The 16,670-nt window shown below is 44.3% G+C and overlaps 1 protein-coding gene across 3 annotated transcripts in view; it reads right to left on the reverse strand.

Moving 5' to 3' along the window:
• Positions 1-2,294: 2,294 nt before the first annotated feature.
• The window catches only part of TPGS2 (tubulin polyglutamylase complex subunit 2), a 46,007-nt gene continuing 31,631 nt past the window's right edge, over positions 2,295-16,670 (reverse strand). The window contains exons 7-8 of one of the 3 annotated variants that reach the window (XM_073618460.1): positions 7,310-7,473; positions 2,295-2,701 (exon numbers count right to left, since the gene is read on the reverse strand). In XM_073618460.1, the coding sequence (XP_073474561.1) occupies positions 2,483-2,701; positions 7,310-7,473 (383 nt within the window). In that variant the 3' untranslated portion in view covers positions 2,295-2,482. Of the gene's footprint in view, positions 2,702-3,110; positions 3,258-7,309; positions 7,474-16,670 lie in introns of those variants that run through there. The other 2 variants (XM_073618469.1, XM_073618477.1) reach the window with 2 other exon arrangements.

The raw sequence follows: 16,670 nt of genomic DNA on the forward strand, positions 1-16,670 counted from the left end.
ATTATTGTAAGCACCCCTGCCAGTGTTGAATGGTTTGCCTCAACTCTCTAACTGCTAAATCTGCAAAAGTGCTTGATCTTTTGAAAAAAAACAGACTTACTGGCTAGAAAGATCACCAGATGAAAATAAAAGAAAAAGAAAAGGAAAACAAATGCAGCCATCTCATCTAAGAAATGGTAAGCTGAGATATAATAAATATTAAACGTTGCTACTTTGACGTTGAATACCGTTGTTGTAATAGCAGAAGATAGCTGCCATAACCCCTGTATTTTTAAAAACTGTGGGCAGTTCACTTTCAGACAAAAGTGGTCTCTGTGGCGGATTCGCCACAAGATCACTTTTATCGGCAGCGGGAGAGGTGCCCACCCCCCTCCCACCACGTCCCGGTCATCTCGGTAGTGGTGAAGACGATTCGGTCCTTTCCCCTCTGAGGCTGGAAGTCGAGGGAGGGAATGATGGCCCCCACTCTACTCAATACCATTGGATGACGGAAGTGATGTCTCTTCCGCCCAGTGGTCTTAAAGGGGATTTTTTTTAATTGAAAAAAAAAAAATTTGTTTTATTGCATTTAAGTGTAAATGTGAGATCTGAGGTCTTTTTGACCCCAGATCTCACATTAAATAGTTCCTGTCATGCTTTTTTTCTATTACAAGGGATTTTTTTTTAAAGAGACAGTGTAATGCCGCGTACACACGGTCGGACTTTTCGTCTACAAAAGTCCGATGGACGCCGACGGACCAAAGCCGGCTGACAATCCGATCGTGTGTGGGCTTCCCCAGACTTTCTACGGACTTTTCCAGCCACAAATCTGACCTACTTTAGATTTGGAACATGCTTCAAATCTTTACGTCGTAACTCCGCCGGACCCAGAAATCCGCTCGTCTGTATGCTAGACCGACGGACAAAAACCCACACTAGGGCAGCTATTGGCTACTGGCTATCAACTTCCTTATTTTAGTCCGGTGTACGTCATCACGTACGAATCCGTCGGACTTTTGTGTGATCGTATGTAGGCAAGTCTGTTCGTAAGAAAGTCTGCCGCAAGTCCGCCAAAGGTCCGTCGAAAGTCTGTCGGACGGGCTGTCGGACTTTTGTAGCCGAAAAGTCCGACCGTGTGTACGCGGCATAAAAATAAAAAGTAAAATAAATAAGAAAAGAAAAAAATTTAAAGCGCCCCAATTTTTTTTTTTAAAGCGCCCCATCCCTCCGCGCTCGTGTGCAGAAGCGAACACTTACGTAAGTCGCGCCCGCATATGTAAACGGTGTTAAAGAAGTCCGGTAATTGGAGCTGTCAAAAAAGAAAAAAAACAGCCAGCAATGTTTGGTACCAACATTGCTCAGCCCTGAAACACTAAAATAAAAAGAAACATTGTTTCTTTTTGTATATTTCTGTTTCTTCATCTGCAGATCAAAGGGATGAACAAATGTTCCTCTGTTTAACCCCTTAATAACCCTTAATTTACTCTAATCAGCCTTAATTAATTCCCTATTCTCCTCCATTTAATTATTATTTTCCTGCCTTTTTTCGTTTGTTCACGTCTATTTTTATAAACGATAAACAAATAAAACTTTTTTTTTTTGATTGCTTTGATAGTGAATATTTTTACACATATATATTAACATATATTTACACATTTCACATTGAAAAAGCGCTAAATTAAAAAAAAAAAATCTATTTATTTCATTCGTAAATAACTTTTCAATGCTTTGTACCATTGCTGACAGCTGAAGTTAAAACAAAACAGTTGCGGTAGGTAGCGGTAATTGGTATCAGCGAGTACTAAAAAAAAAAAAGAAGTATCGGTACTTGTACGCATTGTAAAAAAAATGTTATCAATGCATCCCTAGTGTTTTCTATGTATTCCAATGGCTCTAGTTCACACCATGCAGTCAGTTTCCGGTCAGTTTCTTCACACTCAATTAGCTTCTTGATGGGGGAAATGACACCAGGACCTGAAAGTGACAGTTTACATGTTGCTTCCAAGTCATTAGCAAGAAGAGGAGATTAGTGAACAAACGTTCGCTGATTTCCCTCCCTTCTACCAGGCAGCACCCACCATGCCAATCCCGGGTCTGCTGATGTGTGCACAGAGCCCAGGAAACATGGCGGGGGCGTGCACATGGTGGGGGGGAAGGGAAACATACAGTATGAGGTGTGGAGAAGCAATCCAGTGGATGCACAGCTGCCGGATTGCGTTCATCTGACAGATATGGCTGCAGCCACCGGGAGTGTGTGTAACCCCCCCCCACGCCAACACAGAAAATGGGTTAAAGCTTATATGAGACCTAAGTGATTGGGTTCACATTTGCTTTAATGTAAATAATATAATAACAACATCAGCAGGAGTGTAAATTCCTTTAAATTAAAAAACAAACAAACATAATTTAAACAAAAAAATACAACTTACACACAAGTAAATAAATAAACATAATGTAGCAGAACCACAGCCGAGGTCAGGTCAGAAGACGGTCATTTCAGGTGTCATTTTCGCGTTGCCGCCCCCGACAAGGCCGGGTTTTTGGAAGGGGTGAGATTTAATTTCTGGCCTGCTGGGGGGCCGGGAAGTTTTTTCTTTGTCACCGGAGTTTTGTTTTTGGTCTTGAAGATTTTATTTGGGTCCAGCTTGTTGGTGAAGGCTTCAGGATCCTCAGACAGTGTGGCGGGGTTGAAGGTGATGGGTTTGTACATGTTCATCCATTGCTGTCACATAGATTAATATCATTAATGGAGGAAGTTCATTCTGCTGTTATTTTGCCCTTCCCTCATCAAAATGCCAATGACTTGTTTAACTACTTACCGACTGCCCCATAGCAGATTGGATTCTACAGGGCGGCTGCGCAGAGTCACGTATAAACAGTTGTGCTCATAAGTTTACATACCCTGGCAGAATTTATGATTTCTTGGCCATTTTTCAGAGAATATGAATGATAACACAAAAACATTCCTTTCACTCATGGTTAGTGTTTGGCTGAAGCCATTTATTATCAATCAACTGTGTTTACTCTTTTTACATCATAATCACAACATAAACTACCCAAATGACCCTGATGAAAAGTTTACATAACCTGGTGATTTTGGCCTGATAACATGCACACAAGTTCACACAAAGGGGTTTGAATGGCTATTAAAGGTAACCACCCTCACCTGTGATCTGTTTGGTTGTAATTAGTGTGTGTGTATAAAAGGTCAATGAGTTTCTGGACTCCTGACAGACCCTTGCATCTTTCATCCAGTGCTGCACTGACGTTTCTGGATTCTGAGTCATGGGGAAAGCAAAAGAATTGTCAAAGGATCTGCGGGAAAAGGTAGTTGAACTGTATAAAACAGGAAAGGGATATAAAAAGATATCCAAGGAGTTGAGAATGCCAATCAGCAGTGTTCAAACTCTAATCAAGAAGTGGAAAATGAGGGGTTCTGTTGAAACCAAACCACGGTCAGGTAGACCAACTAAAATTTCAGCCACAACTCTTTCCATTTTTATTACATAAATTATTTTAGACCCAGTAATCTCATCACTGGGTCTCTGTACTTCTCTGTACAATGCAGGTGTTCTGTCAGATTAGGCGACCCGTCAGAATTAGTAAAGGAAGTGACGTGCCATCATCGCCATCTTGCTACACCCCGTACTCCTCCACCGTAAGGATACACAGAGAAGGGGGCAAGCGGACATCTTGTTACACCCACTGGAGTTTTGCATTCCACAGTTATTTTTAACAGGAAACTAGGCTTATAAGGAGAAATACAGTATTTGGAAATCCATTGGACTGTTTACGTTGAATTATAAAAGCAGCAGTGTTCTGTCAAATTAGCAAAACTGTGAAATCAGCAGGTTTGCCGCTGCTTTTAAAGTTCAACATCTAAACAGTTTGTCGGATTTTTATATACTGTATTTCACCTTATAAGCTGCGGTTAGTGTTAAAAATAACTGTGAAATGCAAAACTCCGGTGGGTGTAACAAGATGTCCACTTGCCCCCTTTTCGGTGTATCGTTACTGTGGAGGAGGAGTGCAGGGTGTAGCAAGATGGCAGCAATGGAACGTCACTTCTGTTGCAAAATCTGACAGGTCCCCATATCTGACGGAACACCGGCAGATCATGGTTGGTGGGAGGGGCCGGCAGGGTACTCCTCGCCAGAGCCCTCAGTTCTGATGCAAGCAGTGAGCTCACTTTTGTGAGGAGTTATGCAAATATCAAGATGCCTTGACAAACAAATGTCAGTCTGGAGGAGTGAGTGTTCATAGGTAGGCTGCAATTGAATACAGACTGCTCTTGGCAAGCCTGTAAAGCTGAACCTCCATGTCTGAAATAACTGAAGTCTAATGAATGGAAGGTGTGGTACCAGGAACAGTCAAACTGGGGAGGAGAAGCTAGATGATGCGGGACATCATCCATCCAGAAAAGTAGGCGGGCTCAATGTGACTTGCTGCAGCTTCTAATGCACATTGTGAGAAGCTCACAGTGTGCAGTGAAATCAGAGTATTTCCTGGTACACACAATGAGAATATCGGACAAATATCATCTTTTTTTTTGCATGCTAGTCTCATATCGAGAATGAAGAGCTTACTAAAATTATGAAAATTCTCAAGTACAACTTTCAGCGATGATGTATTGTAACGCATTCTTTTATTTCTGTGCATGTGCGGTCTTGTTCATTCTATTTTTTTTACGGACAAATACTATACTGATTAAACGAAAGTCATTTGTTCCGACATCATACCAGAAACATTTTCGTGTTTGTCCTTTTGGATAATTTTGCATGAAGTGTCGTGATCGGCTCTCGAAAGCTGTGTGTACTAACGATCAGATTATGACGATCGCTACGAAAGCGGTATTTTTCATCCGATTTTATCATCGTGTGTATGAGGCATTAGCAATTTCAGTACAAGGACAAGTTCCTGTACAAACTTGTGGGAGACTTGAAGGAAGGCTGGAGTTCCGATTTAAGATAAACTCCACCCACCTTGTTCAAAATCTTACACACTTTCCCAAAAAAAAAAAAAAAAATTTCACAAAATTCTGAATTCATTCAGGGAATAGTATCGGCTTCCATACTCACCAAGTATAGTATTGCTTTTGAGCGTTTCTGCAGTGCTTTTTGCGGTGCATGCCACATTTTTGGACACATTTTTTACAGCGATTTGCGGGTTTTTTTTCACTGTATATAGCTGGTTGCTAAGGGGGGGCCGGAAAGCTGGCCACCGCGTCCTTAACAACTGATGAGTCACCAGCTGTCAGCGGGCTTCCCTGCTGACAGCTGAATGTAAAAAAAAAAAAAAAAAAAAAAAGAATTGCTGGCTAAAAAACAACAACAAAATCATGAAAAAAAAAAATGACGTGGGGTCCCCAAAATTCATACCAGACCCTTACCTGAGCATGCAGCCCGGCAGGTCAGGAAAGGGTGGGGATGAACGAGCGTCCCCCTCCTGAACCATACCAGACTGCATGCCCTCAACATGGATGGAGGCCCCGCCCCCTTGTGACTTAACCATCGGGGCATGATGGGTCCGTGATGTCACAAGGGGGGCGGGGCATCCGGATGGTATCATCCGATGGCCAAGCCCTGTAGTAATCTAAGAAATGCTTGACACGGGCAAGGACAGATCAGCGGGAAGCAGCATCGGAGGAGGGTCGTTGGTGGGAGCGGCGGGGGAGGAAGAACACCGGACAAAGAAGACAGGAAAAAGAAGAAGACCGGAGGAAGAAGCAGAAGAAGGAGAAGACCGGAGGAAGAAGCAGAAGAAGCCCGGAGGAGGAGGAAGAAGACATTTGGACTCGTCAAAAACTGTCTATGGTCTTTTGTCACACTACACTACTTTTTTGAGGTGAATGGGTAGGGGTACGATGTACCCCTACCCATTCACATAGGGCGGATCTTTCAAATTCCGATAATCCCCCCACCCGCAGACCCCAACAACCAATGGCAAGGGTTGTAGGGAAGAGGCCCTTGTCCTCATCAACATGGGGGCAAGGTGCTTTGGGGTGGGGGGCACAGAGCCCCCCCTGCCCCAAAGCACCCCCCCATGTTGAGGGCATGCAGTCTGGTATGGTTGAGGAGGCTCGTCCCCTCCCTTTCCTGACCTGCCAGGCTGCGTGCTCGGATAAGGGTCTGGTATGGATTTTGGGGGGGACCCCACGCTGTTTTTTGTTCACAATTCTTTATTTAGCCCGCAATTCTTTTTTTTTTACATTCAGCTGTCAGTGGGAAAGGCCGCTGAAGCTGATGACTCATCGGTTGTTAAGGATGTAATCAGCTATAAAAAGTGTAAAAAAAACCCCAAAAAACGCAAATCGCATTTTGGATGCGGGTCTATTACATGCAAAACACTGCATTTTGCCAGAAAAAAAAGCCCCTGGCCCTTTCCAAAATCTCAGAGCCACAAAAATGCATTGATGTGAACGTGTTCTATAGGAACCCGTGTTAACAAAATTCCCTGCATTTATTCATAATGCATAAAAAAACTCATTAGTGTGACCCGAGCCTAACCAGCCAATAAGCCGGCCAGTTCAGCAGCAATCCCATGGTTGCAGGAATGAAATTTGCACCGTGTATGGCCTGCCTTAAGCCGCGTACACACGGTACGATTGTTGGCAGGGGACTGTCTGTTGACAGACTGTTGTCCTAAAATCTTACCATTAGTACGCTCATTTTGACAATTGTCCAACTTTCGGCCAACAAATGTTGGATGACAGGCTAGTAAATTTTCGGCGGACAACGGTCTGTTGTCAGATTTTCGTATGGTCAGTACACAAGTCAGTCACACAAAAGTTGAAAGTACAAACACACATGCTCGGAATCAATGTTCACCAAACACAAAATTAGCAGAAGGGGCCCAAAGGGTGGCTCTCAAGAGCTGAAATTCCTCGTAGTACGTCACTACGTTCGTGTTTGTTGCCCGACAATTGTCTAACATTAGTATGCAAGACAAGTTCCTGGCACACGCCCTTTTGACAAAAATCAGACACTCGGTTGGCCAACAATCGTACCGTGTGTACGAGGCTTAAGACTGCTGCTACACTTTTTTGGCTACTCATAAAATGAAAAGTAAGCACAGCAGGAGCAAAGGACTGGGAAGTCCGCCTTATGCCAAGCTGCTGAAAAGGGAGTATTAGCAGTCTGTTATCAGATACATGCAACTTTATATCAACAGGTCAGATGAGGTCCTTTACAAGCGCACTTAGCCAAATGCCAGTGCAGAGGGATCACGTAACCAATTCCATTATGAGCTTTTCTACAACTTCCAGCTGCTGCTTAGCAGCAGTTGGTAGAGGGATTACCCAAAGGAGACTAGAGGAGTTTGGGTAACTCACCTTGGCCTGTTGACTGAGGCCATAGCTGGTAAAGGAATACTGCCACTGTGGCAGCCCCAGGTGGCACAGGAGTAACCGGTAGTAAGCGGTGAAGGTGTCCGTCAGGAAATGCCAGTAGAGCGCGCGGTCTAGGAACCAGATGCTGGGGTCAGGTGTCACCTCTCCTGAGAAAAAAAATCAGCGAATGGAGGACTTTAAGTAAAGGAGCATAAAGAGCATACAGTGAGGGAAAAAAGTATTTGACCCCCTGCTGATTTTGTACGTTTGCCCACTGACAAAGAAATGATCAGTCTATAATTTTAATGGTAGGTTTATTTTAACGGTGAGAGACAGCATAACAACAAAAATATAAAAAAAAAAAACGCATTTCAAAAAAGTTATAAATTGATTTGCATTTTAATGAGTGAAATAAGTATTTGATCCCCTATCAATCAGTAAGATTTCTTGCTCCCAGGTGTCTTCTATACAGGTAACAAGCTGAGATTAGGAGCACTCTCTTATGCTGGATTCACACCTATGCATTTTTAGTGCTTTTTGCATTTTGCAGATTTTCACTGCAGAACGTGTTCCATAGGAAACCATGTTAAATGGACTGTAGTGCAAATCTGCCAAATGCCAAAAGCACTAAAACTGCATAGGTGTGAATCCAGCCTTAAAGGGAATGTTCCTGATCTCAGCTTGTTACCTGTATAGAAGACACCTGTCCACAGAAGCAATCAATCAGATTCCAATCTCTCCACCATGGCCAAGACCAAAGAGCTGTCCAAGGATGTCGGGGACAAGATTGTAGACCTACACAAGGCTGGAATGGGCTACAAGACCATCGCCAGGCAGCTTGGTGAGAGGGTGACAACAGTTGGTGCGATTATTGGCAAATGGAATAAACACAAAATAGATGTCAATCTCCCTCGGTCTGGGGCTCCATGCAAGATCTCACCTCGTGGAGTTTCAATGATAATGAAAACAGTGAGGAATCAGCCCAGAACTACACGGGAGAATCTTGTCAATGATCTCAAGGCAGCTGGAACCATAGTCACCAAGAAAACAATTGGTAACACACTACGCCGTGAAGGACTGAAATCCTGCAGTGCCAGCAAGGTCCCAATACTCAAGAAAGCACATGTACAGGCCTGTCTGAAGTCTGCTAATGAACATCTGAATGATTCAGAGGAGAACTGGGGGAAAGTGTTGTGATCAGATGAGACCAAAATCGAGCTCTTTGGCATCAACTCAACTCGCCGTGTTTGGAGGAGAAGGAGGAATGCTGCCTGTGACCCCAAGAACACCATTCCCACCGTCAAACATGGAGGTGGAAACATTATGCTTTTGAGGTGTTTTTCTGGCAAGGCTACAGGACAACTTCACTGCATCAAAGGGACGATGGACGGGCCATGTACCACGAAATCTTGGGTGAGAACCTCCTTCCCTCAGCCAGGGCATTGAAAATGGGGTCGTGGATGGGTATTCCAGCATGACAATGACCTAAAACACACGGCCAAGGCAACAAAGGAGTGGCTCAAGAAGAAGCACATTAAGCTCCTGGAGTGGCCTAGCCAGTCTCCAGACCTTAATCCCATAGAAAATATGTGGAGGGAGCTGAATGTTGGAGTTACCAAATGTCAGCCTGAAAACCTTAATGACTTGAAGAGGATCTGCAAAGAGGAGTGGGACAAAATCCCTCCTGAGATGTGTGCAATCCTGGTAGCCAACTACAAGAAACGTCTGACCTCTGTGATTGCCAACAAGGGTTTTGCCACCAAGTACTAAGTCATGTTTTGCAAAGGGGTCAAATACTTATTTCACTCATTACATGCAAATCAATTTATAACTTTTTTGAAATGCGTTTTTCTGGATATTTTTGTTATTATTCTGTCTTTCACTGTGAAAATAAACCTACCATTAAAATTATAGACTGATCGTTTCTTTGTCAGCGGGAAAACGTACAAAATCAGTCGGGGATCACTGTACACACACACACATCAAAAGAGTCCCTCCACTCAGAACTGAGATTTCTGGTAGATACTGGGGAGTTGAAGGGTTAGTTCACCTTTACCAAAAACTGCCTATGCAAGTAAGGGGCGCCTGTATTCAAAAACAAACTGTGCTGCTCTGACCAAAGTTAAAGTGATTGTAAAGTCTAGAATTTTTTTCCCACTAAAATAACAAACATGGCAACTTACCTGCTCTCTGTGTAATGGTTTTTAACAGAGCAGCCCCCCTGAACCTCCTCTTCTGGAGGTCCCCCGCTGGTGCTCCAGGCTCCTCCTCTCTTCTGTGTGCCCCTATAGCAAGCCTCTTGCTATGGCAACACAACCACGGGCTCGCTTCCAAGCCGTGTTGCCTGTGTCCATAGTCACACACAGCTCGGCTCGGCCCCGCCCCCCTGGTGCTTCCAGTTGCTGCTGCCTGAGTCCCTGAGAGAAGAGGAAGAGAGGGGGGAGAAGACTGAAGCCAGGCATAGCGCTGTATCCCTGACAGGCTCAGGTAAGTGTATAGAGAGGTGACGGAGGGAAATAGTGGAGTGCTTTTTACCTTAAAGAGGAGTTCCACCCAGGGGGCCCATGAAAAAAAAAAAAATTCAAAGTCAGCAGCTACAAATACTGCAGCTGCTGACTTTTAATTGGACACTTACCTGTCCCAGGGTCCAGCGATGCGGGGGATCGAAGCCCCGCTCATCTCCCCCTCCGTTCAGCGGCGTCGGCATTGCAACTGTGGGCGCCGGGCTGTGGCTTCACAGCCTGGCACCCACTGCGCATGCGCGAGCGGCGCCGCGCGCCGTGATTGGCCGCTCAGTCACCTGGGACCTGTAATGGGTCCCAGATGATTGACAGGAGGGAGGGAGCAGAGCGGAGCAGGCCCTTCCTGTGCCGAGGGGGAAGTGATGTCACCAGCCCAGGCAAAGGAAGAGGCAGACTACGAGGGACCCCCTAGCAACAGGCATTTAGAGGTAAGTTAAAAAAATAAATATCCAAATGTTTTTTTGTTTTTTTTTTAATGATTTTTCATGTATTTTTGTTTTTTTGGGTGGAACCCCACTTTAATGCAGGAATGTAATAAGGTAAAAGACACCCAGTCTTTAGAACCACTTTAAAATAATGCCCACGCTAAAGGTGTAGGAAATGTACCTCCTGAAGCTTGGTCTAAATAACTGCCATAGATGGCACCATGCTATCTTGTCTTGTTGCTAGAACGTTGCTAAGACACTCCCAGCCGATTCAAAACCCCCTCAACATGCGCACCCTGTCCCCTGTTGTAGTAGCTCTGAGCTCAGGAGTGCTGCAACAGAGGAGAGAGTGGACCATACATGTGCGGCAGATTTTTGGTAAAGATGAACTAATACTTTAAACCCACTGACATTTTCTTCTATCTCTCTGGACTCTATAAGGTCTTACTGCTTGGCTCCCACCATCCCTATGCCGAGTTCCCAGGTCTGTACACCTACTGTGCCCATTATGAGAGGTTCCCACCATCCCTGTACTGAGTTCCCAGGTCTGTATCTCTGCTGTGCCCATTATAAGGGGTTAATTTTGTTTATTGAAAAATCTTACAAACAACTTATATACAATAAAACCATAATAAATAAATAAAACATATTTACAAAATAATTGAATATGATTATACAAAACAAGAACATAATAAATGGTGCAAACCAAATTGCGCACAACACAATCCCTACGGGAGAGCCAGACTGAGGAACATCACCGTCACCATGCATGTAGCCTTTTATCAAAAATAGATTTGATCTGAGAATCTAGGGGAGTGAAACAAGAATACAAAGAAAAGCCGCACACCCCGAGATCAACAGGCAGCAGCTACAGAGTCCTGATATTCCTCCACGCCCTTATCCAGGCCTCCTGCTGCCACCTGCCTTTCTTAAGACCCCGAATCTTCCAAACCTCACCCAGAATGTCCTGCACCACCACTTCCACAGGGAGGATTTTACTCCGTAGGGGTACCTGACACCGTGCACTCCACGTGAAATAACGGACTACTAAACTAACTAAAAAAAGTGTTTCCAAATCATAATCCCGACGAGTCTGGAATGCCCCATACACCCACTATGCATAACTCATATGGGGGAGGAAGGGTATACTCAGAGCCCTCCCCACCCTCTTGTACACCTCTATATTAAAAGGGCATTGAAGTAGAAAGTGATCCATGGACTCCACCACTCCTCCACACTCCACTCTCGGGCAGCCCCGATCACTCATGGAAAGAAACTTCAAGTTGCCCTTCACATATAGTTTTCCATGAAAGGCAAGCCAAGCCTGATCCCTAAACTTCATTGGGATTCTCTCCAAATGAATCAATCGCAAACCCACCCCCAAAACCAGGCTTGGGCAATCCCTCAAGGCCAATGGCTCACAAAAAGCAGAGCTCATGATCCGCTTCTCACGAAGTTTCCTTGGAAGAGATCTGACTTCTCCAGCTGTTACTTGCCACTGCCGAAGCATTTTCAAACACGGGGCAACATAAGGCGGGAGCTTATCACGCTTGACCCCCAGGCTTTTCACTGGCCCATCATTTTCCCAGTCTCGCAGATAGGGCCTAAACCAGGGCTGGAAAATACCAACCCACCCAGGCGGTCTCTCTGCCAACATGTTACCAAGATTGTACTTCACAAACATCAGAGAGAAAAAGACTACATGAGGGGTTCCCACCATCCCTGTGCTGAGTTCCCAGGTCTGTACACCTGCTGTGCCCATTATGAAGGGCTCCCACCATCTCTGATGGACTTTTGTTTGCTTATATATCTTTTTATATATAAATATATTATTAAAGCAAAACCCTATCAAAACTTTTTTAATTTTGTTTTTGGATAGAGGAGGGATTGGTTTTTATTGTTGTTCCGTGTCCATACGGGGGGAGATTTTCCTTCTTTCCCTGTTCTGTAGAAACAACAGGAAGTGAGAAAAATTATCCCCAAAATGAAGTAACAAACACAGACAAAAACAAAAATACAGTTCTAGTAGGGTAAGCAAAGCTTTTATTGCGGTCTATGCCTTCCTGTCCCAGTGACAACTGCCCCCCCTAGTTCCTGTATGGGTGTCATAAGAACAGGAAGAGAATAATGAGGTCACAGGAAGGTCATGAACACAGTAGTGACGTAGTGCTCAGTGGGTGGAAGTTTAGCGATCCGTATGGAATACAGGCATCACACATCCACAAGTGTTGCATGCTGGGGACTCTTCATCCGTGGCATCTCTTCAAGAGAAACAAGACCGAAGACCATTTTTCTTTTCTAAATGGTGAAGCTTAATCTGTTTATATTTTGCCATCCCCAATTTCTCATTTGCCAACAAGCCGATTACATTTTAAAATAAACTATTTCCATTTTCATTACATACCTTATTTTATTCCCAGTGATCTCCTCTATGGGTCCCTGTGCTTCTCCATACAATGCAGGCAGATCATAGCATGGAGGAGGGGAGAGGAAGGTGCTGTAAATAGTGTCCTGAAAACATCACAGCGCCCCGTGCCTCTGTACTTCTCTCAAGAGCCCTCCAGTACTGATGAAAAGCAGTGGGCGGGCTCTTGGGAGGAGTTTTGAATATATCAAAAAGCCTTGATGGGTGGATGTCAGTCTGGAGGACCACACTTGGTAACACCCACATGTGATGAAAAGTCCAATAAGTGAAAAGTGTGGACTAGACGTGCAACTCGTTAATTCGTAAATAACCAAATTAACAAAACCTGTTTATCAAATTTTTCCCAATATTCGAAAAATTCGGAATTCGAAAATCTTAATTAATAACTAACTAATATTAACTTGCTTACTGGGCACCTAAACCCCCTCCTGCCCAGACCAATTTTCAGCTTTTAGCGCTGTCACTCTTTGAATGACAATAGCGCGGTCATACAACACTGTACTCAAATTACATTTTTTTGCATTTTTTTCCCACAAATAGAGTTTTCTTTTGGTGGTATTTGATCATCTCCTGGGTTTTTTTAATTTCTGTTAAAAAAATTTAAAAATACCAAATTTTTTAAAGAAAAAATAGAAAAACCGTTTTATATTTTGCTAATAAATTTTGCAAACAGGTAATTTTTCTTCTTCATTGATGAACGCTGATGAGGCTACACTGATGGGCACTGATAGGCTGCATTGATGGGCACTAATAAGGTGACACTGATGGGCACTAATAGGCGGCATTGGTGGGCACTGATAGGTGGCACTGAAGGGCATTGATAGGTGGCACTGAAGAGCACTGACAGGTGGCACTGATCGGCTCTGGTAGGTAACACTGATAGGCAGCACTGCTAGGTGGCACTGATGAGGTACTGATTGGCACCACTGGTGGGCACTGATAGGCAGCACTTGTGGGCACTGATAGGTGGCACTGATTGCTGGCACTTACGTACTGTGGGCACCGATTGGTGGGCTATGTGGGCACTGATTCATGGCACTGACAGGCGGTACTGGTGGGAACATGTGAGGCTCTTCATCTTCGGGACCGATGTCCCTTCAAACTGAAGCCGGTGATTGGCTTTTATTCTTCTCACGCTGCGAGTGTGAGGAAAAAAAACAAAAAACTGTCAGGCCCCTTTCACACTGGGGCGGGAGGTGCATCGGCGGTAAAGCGCCGCTATTTTTAGCGGCGCTTTACTGTCGTTTTAGCGGCGGTATTCGGCCGCTAGCGGGGCGGTTTTACCTCCCGTTAACAGCCGAGAAGGGGTTAAAACCCACCGCAAAGCGCCTCTTCAGAGGCGCTTTGCCAGTGGTATAGCCGCGGTTCCCCATTGATTTCAATGGGCAGGAGCGGTATACACACCGCTCCTTCACCGCTCCAAAGATGCTGCTAGCAGGACTTTTTTTCCCATCCTGCTAGCGCACCGCTCCAGTGTGAGAGCCCTTGGGGCTTTCGCATTGGAGACAAAGCAGCGGCACTTTCAGGGCGCTTTGCAGGAGCTATTTTTAGCGCTGTAGCGCCTGCAAAGCGACCCAGTGTGAAAGGGGTCTTACCGATCCTCTGTTTAAATCACGTGATCAGCTGCCATTGGCTGACAGCTGATCACGTGGAATGGGGCTGGGATCGACCCCTCACTCGGAACTGTAATCACCCGAGTCTCATTGACTCGGGTGATCACAGCGCACGCTGCGTGCGCCCTTCAGGGGGGCGTGGCGAGCCTGCAAAGGGGATGACATAAATAGACATACTCCCGGCAAAGCAGATCTGCGCTGTAGCTGTCATTCATGCAAGCTGTAACCGTACAACTGTGCAAGACTGAAGGGAAGGCTGGAGGTCAGCCTTTTATGCTGTGTGGCTGGGGGATGTTTTGTATTGCTCAGTCTATACTCACCTTTTCTACAGCCAGCTATAAAATGATCTGAGCGGCTTCCATTTTTGCTTTGTTAGAGGTAAGGCAGACACTATCTCTCCCCCCCCAGTTTATAGAAGAGCTCCTGTGTGTCATTGTCTGGTTGGGTGTTCAGGCGGATTGTGTTCATCTCATAGACATAGTGGTGAGCGGAGCACAGGGGCACACCGAGGACCATCTATTATCTGAGTTATTGGGCGCACAGTAATTACTATCAGTGCCGGGCCCAGCTGTAAGTCTGGCTCCATCAGAACGAATATACAGCGCTGCTGAAGATGTAATATGGATTTCTCTGGAAGCAATATATAGTAGTTCAATAAGAAAGGTATAAACATCTGGATTTACACCCCGAGCTCCAGGACCAGCTGCATAAATCTTACTTTCATATCAGATTCAATAAACCTTTAGAAATACTGATCCATAATTTAACGCACAGCATATGGAAATAAACATGTCTCTGGAAGCCTATGAGAAAAGTTCTGTAAGCCAAAAGACAAAAATATAAATAATTAAAAGTTCAGGATAGTTTTAAAGGCCACCCAAAAGTGAGATTTCATTTTCTGTGTTTGGTGGCATCTCTCCAGGACTTCAGTGGTCAGATAAGTGATTTTCTACTTACAGTGACTTAAAAAAGTATTCATACCCCTTGAAATTTTCCACATTTTGTCATGTTACAACCAAAAACGTAAATGTATTTTATTGGGATTTTATGTGATAGACCAACACAAAGTGGCTCATAATTGTGAAGTGGAAGGAAAATTATAAATTGTTTTCAACATTTCTTATAAATAAATGTCTGAAAAGTGTGACGTGCATTTGTATTCAGGCCCCCCTTTACTCTGATGTCCCTAACTAAAATCTAGTGGAAGGAATTGCCTTCAGAAGTCACTTAATTAGTAAATAGATTTCACCTATGTATAATTGAATCTCATTATAAATACAGCTGTTCTGTGAAGCCCTCAGAGGTTTGTTAGAGAACCTTAGTGAACAAACAGCATCATGAAGGGCAAGGAACACACCAGACAGGTCAGGGATAAAGTTGTGGAGAAGATTAAAGCAGGGTTAGGTTATAAAAAAAATATCCCAAGCTTTGAACATCTCACGGAGCTCTGTTCAATCCATCATCCGAAAATGGAAAGAGTATGGCACAACTGCAAACCTACCAAGACATGGCCGTCCACCTAAACTGACAGGCCGGGCAAGGAGAGCATTCATCAGAGAAGAGCCAAGAGGCCCATGGTAACTCTGGAGGAGCTGCAGAGAAAGGTGGTTCTACAAAGTATTGACACAGGGGGGCTGAATACAAATGTACCCCACACTTTTCACATATTTATTTGTAAAAAAAAATTGAAAACCATTTATTATTTTCCTTCCACTTCACAATAATGTGCCACTTTGTGTTGGTCTATTACAAAAAAATCCCAATAAAATACATTTACATTTTTGATTGTAACATGACAAAATGTGGAAAATTTTAAGGGGTATGAATACTTTTTCAAGGCACTGTATCTGTAAAATCCAGTTCTTGGAGTACATCACAGGACACAGTACAGCTCTACTGATCCTTACTTAGAGGGCTATGTGCCACCTACAGGTGGTTGGCAAAAAAAACCCCAGGAAGTCCTCTCCTATAGAACACCTCCCATACAGGATGTAGCTCAGTTTTGTGGCAAGCCATACATCCCATCATAGAGGGGAGGGATCTCCTGTGATCTACTTCAGGAAATGGATTTTACAGGCAAGTCAAGAATCCAGTTTCCTTTATTGTAAATCACAGGAAACAGATGCAAATCTATTATTCCTTACTCAGAGGGATGTCCCAAAGCAATGCCCATGAGGGGAGGGAGACACGGCAACAACCAACAGGCCAAAAAGAACCTACACAGAAGCCTACAAAACACTGTGACCAAAGGCCTAGTCCTCAGAGGCCCCAACATCTTCACCCATGATTGCTGGCAATGTCTTATAAGACCTTCAGGGATCCAATCCCCTTGCTGTTATCCATTGCTCTGGACCTGTATAGCACCATCAGAGACACCTT

Source organism: Aquarana catesbeiana, linkage group LG01, assembly GCF_042186555.1.
Source record: "Aquarana catesbeiana isolate 2022-GZ linkage group LG01, ASM4218655v1, whole genome shotgun sequence".
NCBI lineage: Eukaryota > Metazoa > Chordata > Amphibia > Anura > Ranidae > Aquarana > Aquarana catesbeiana.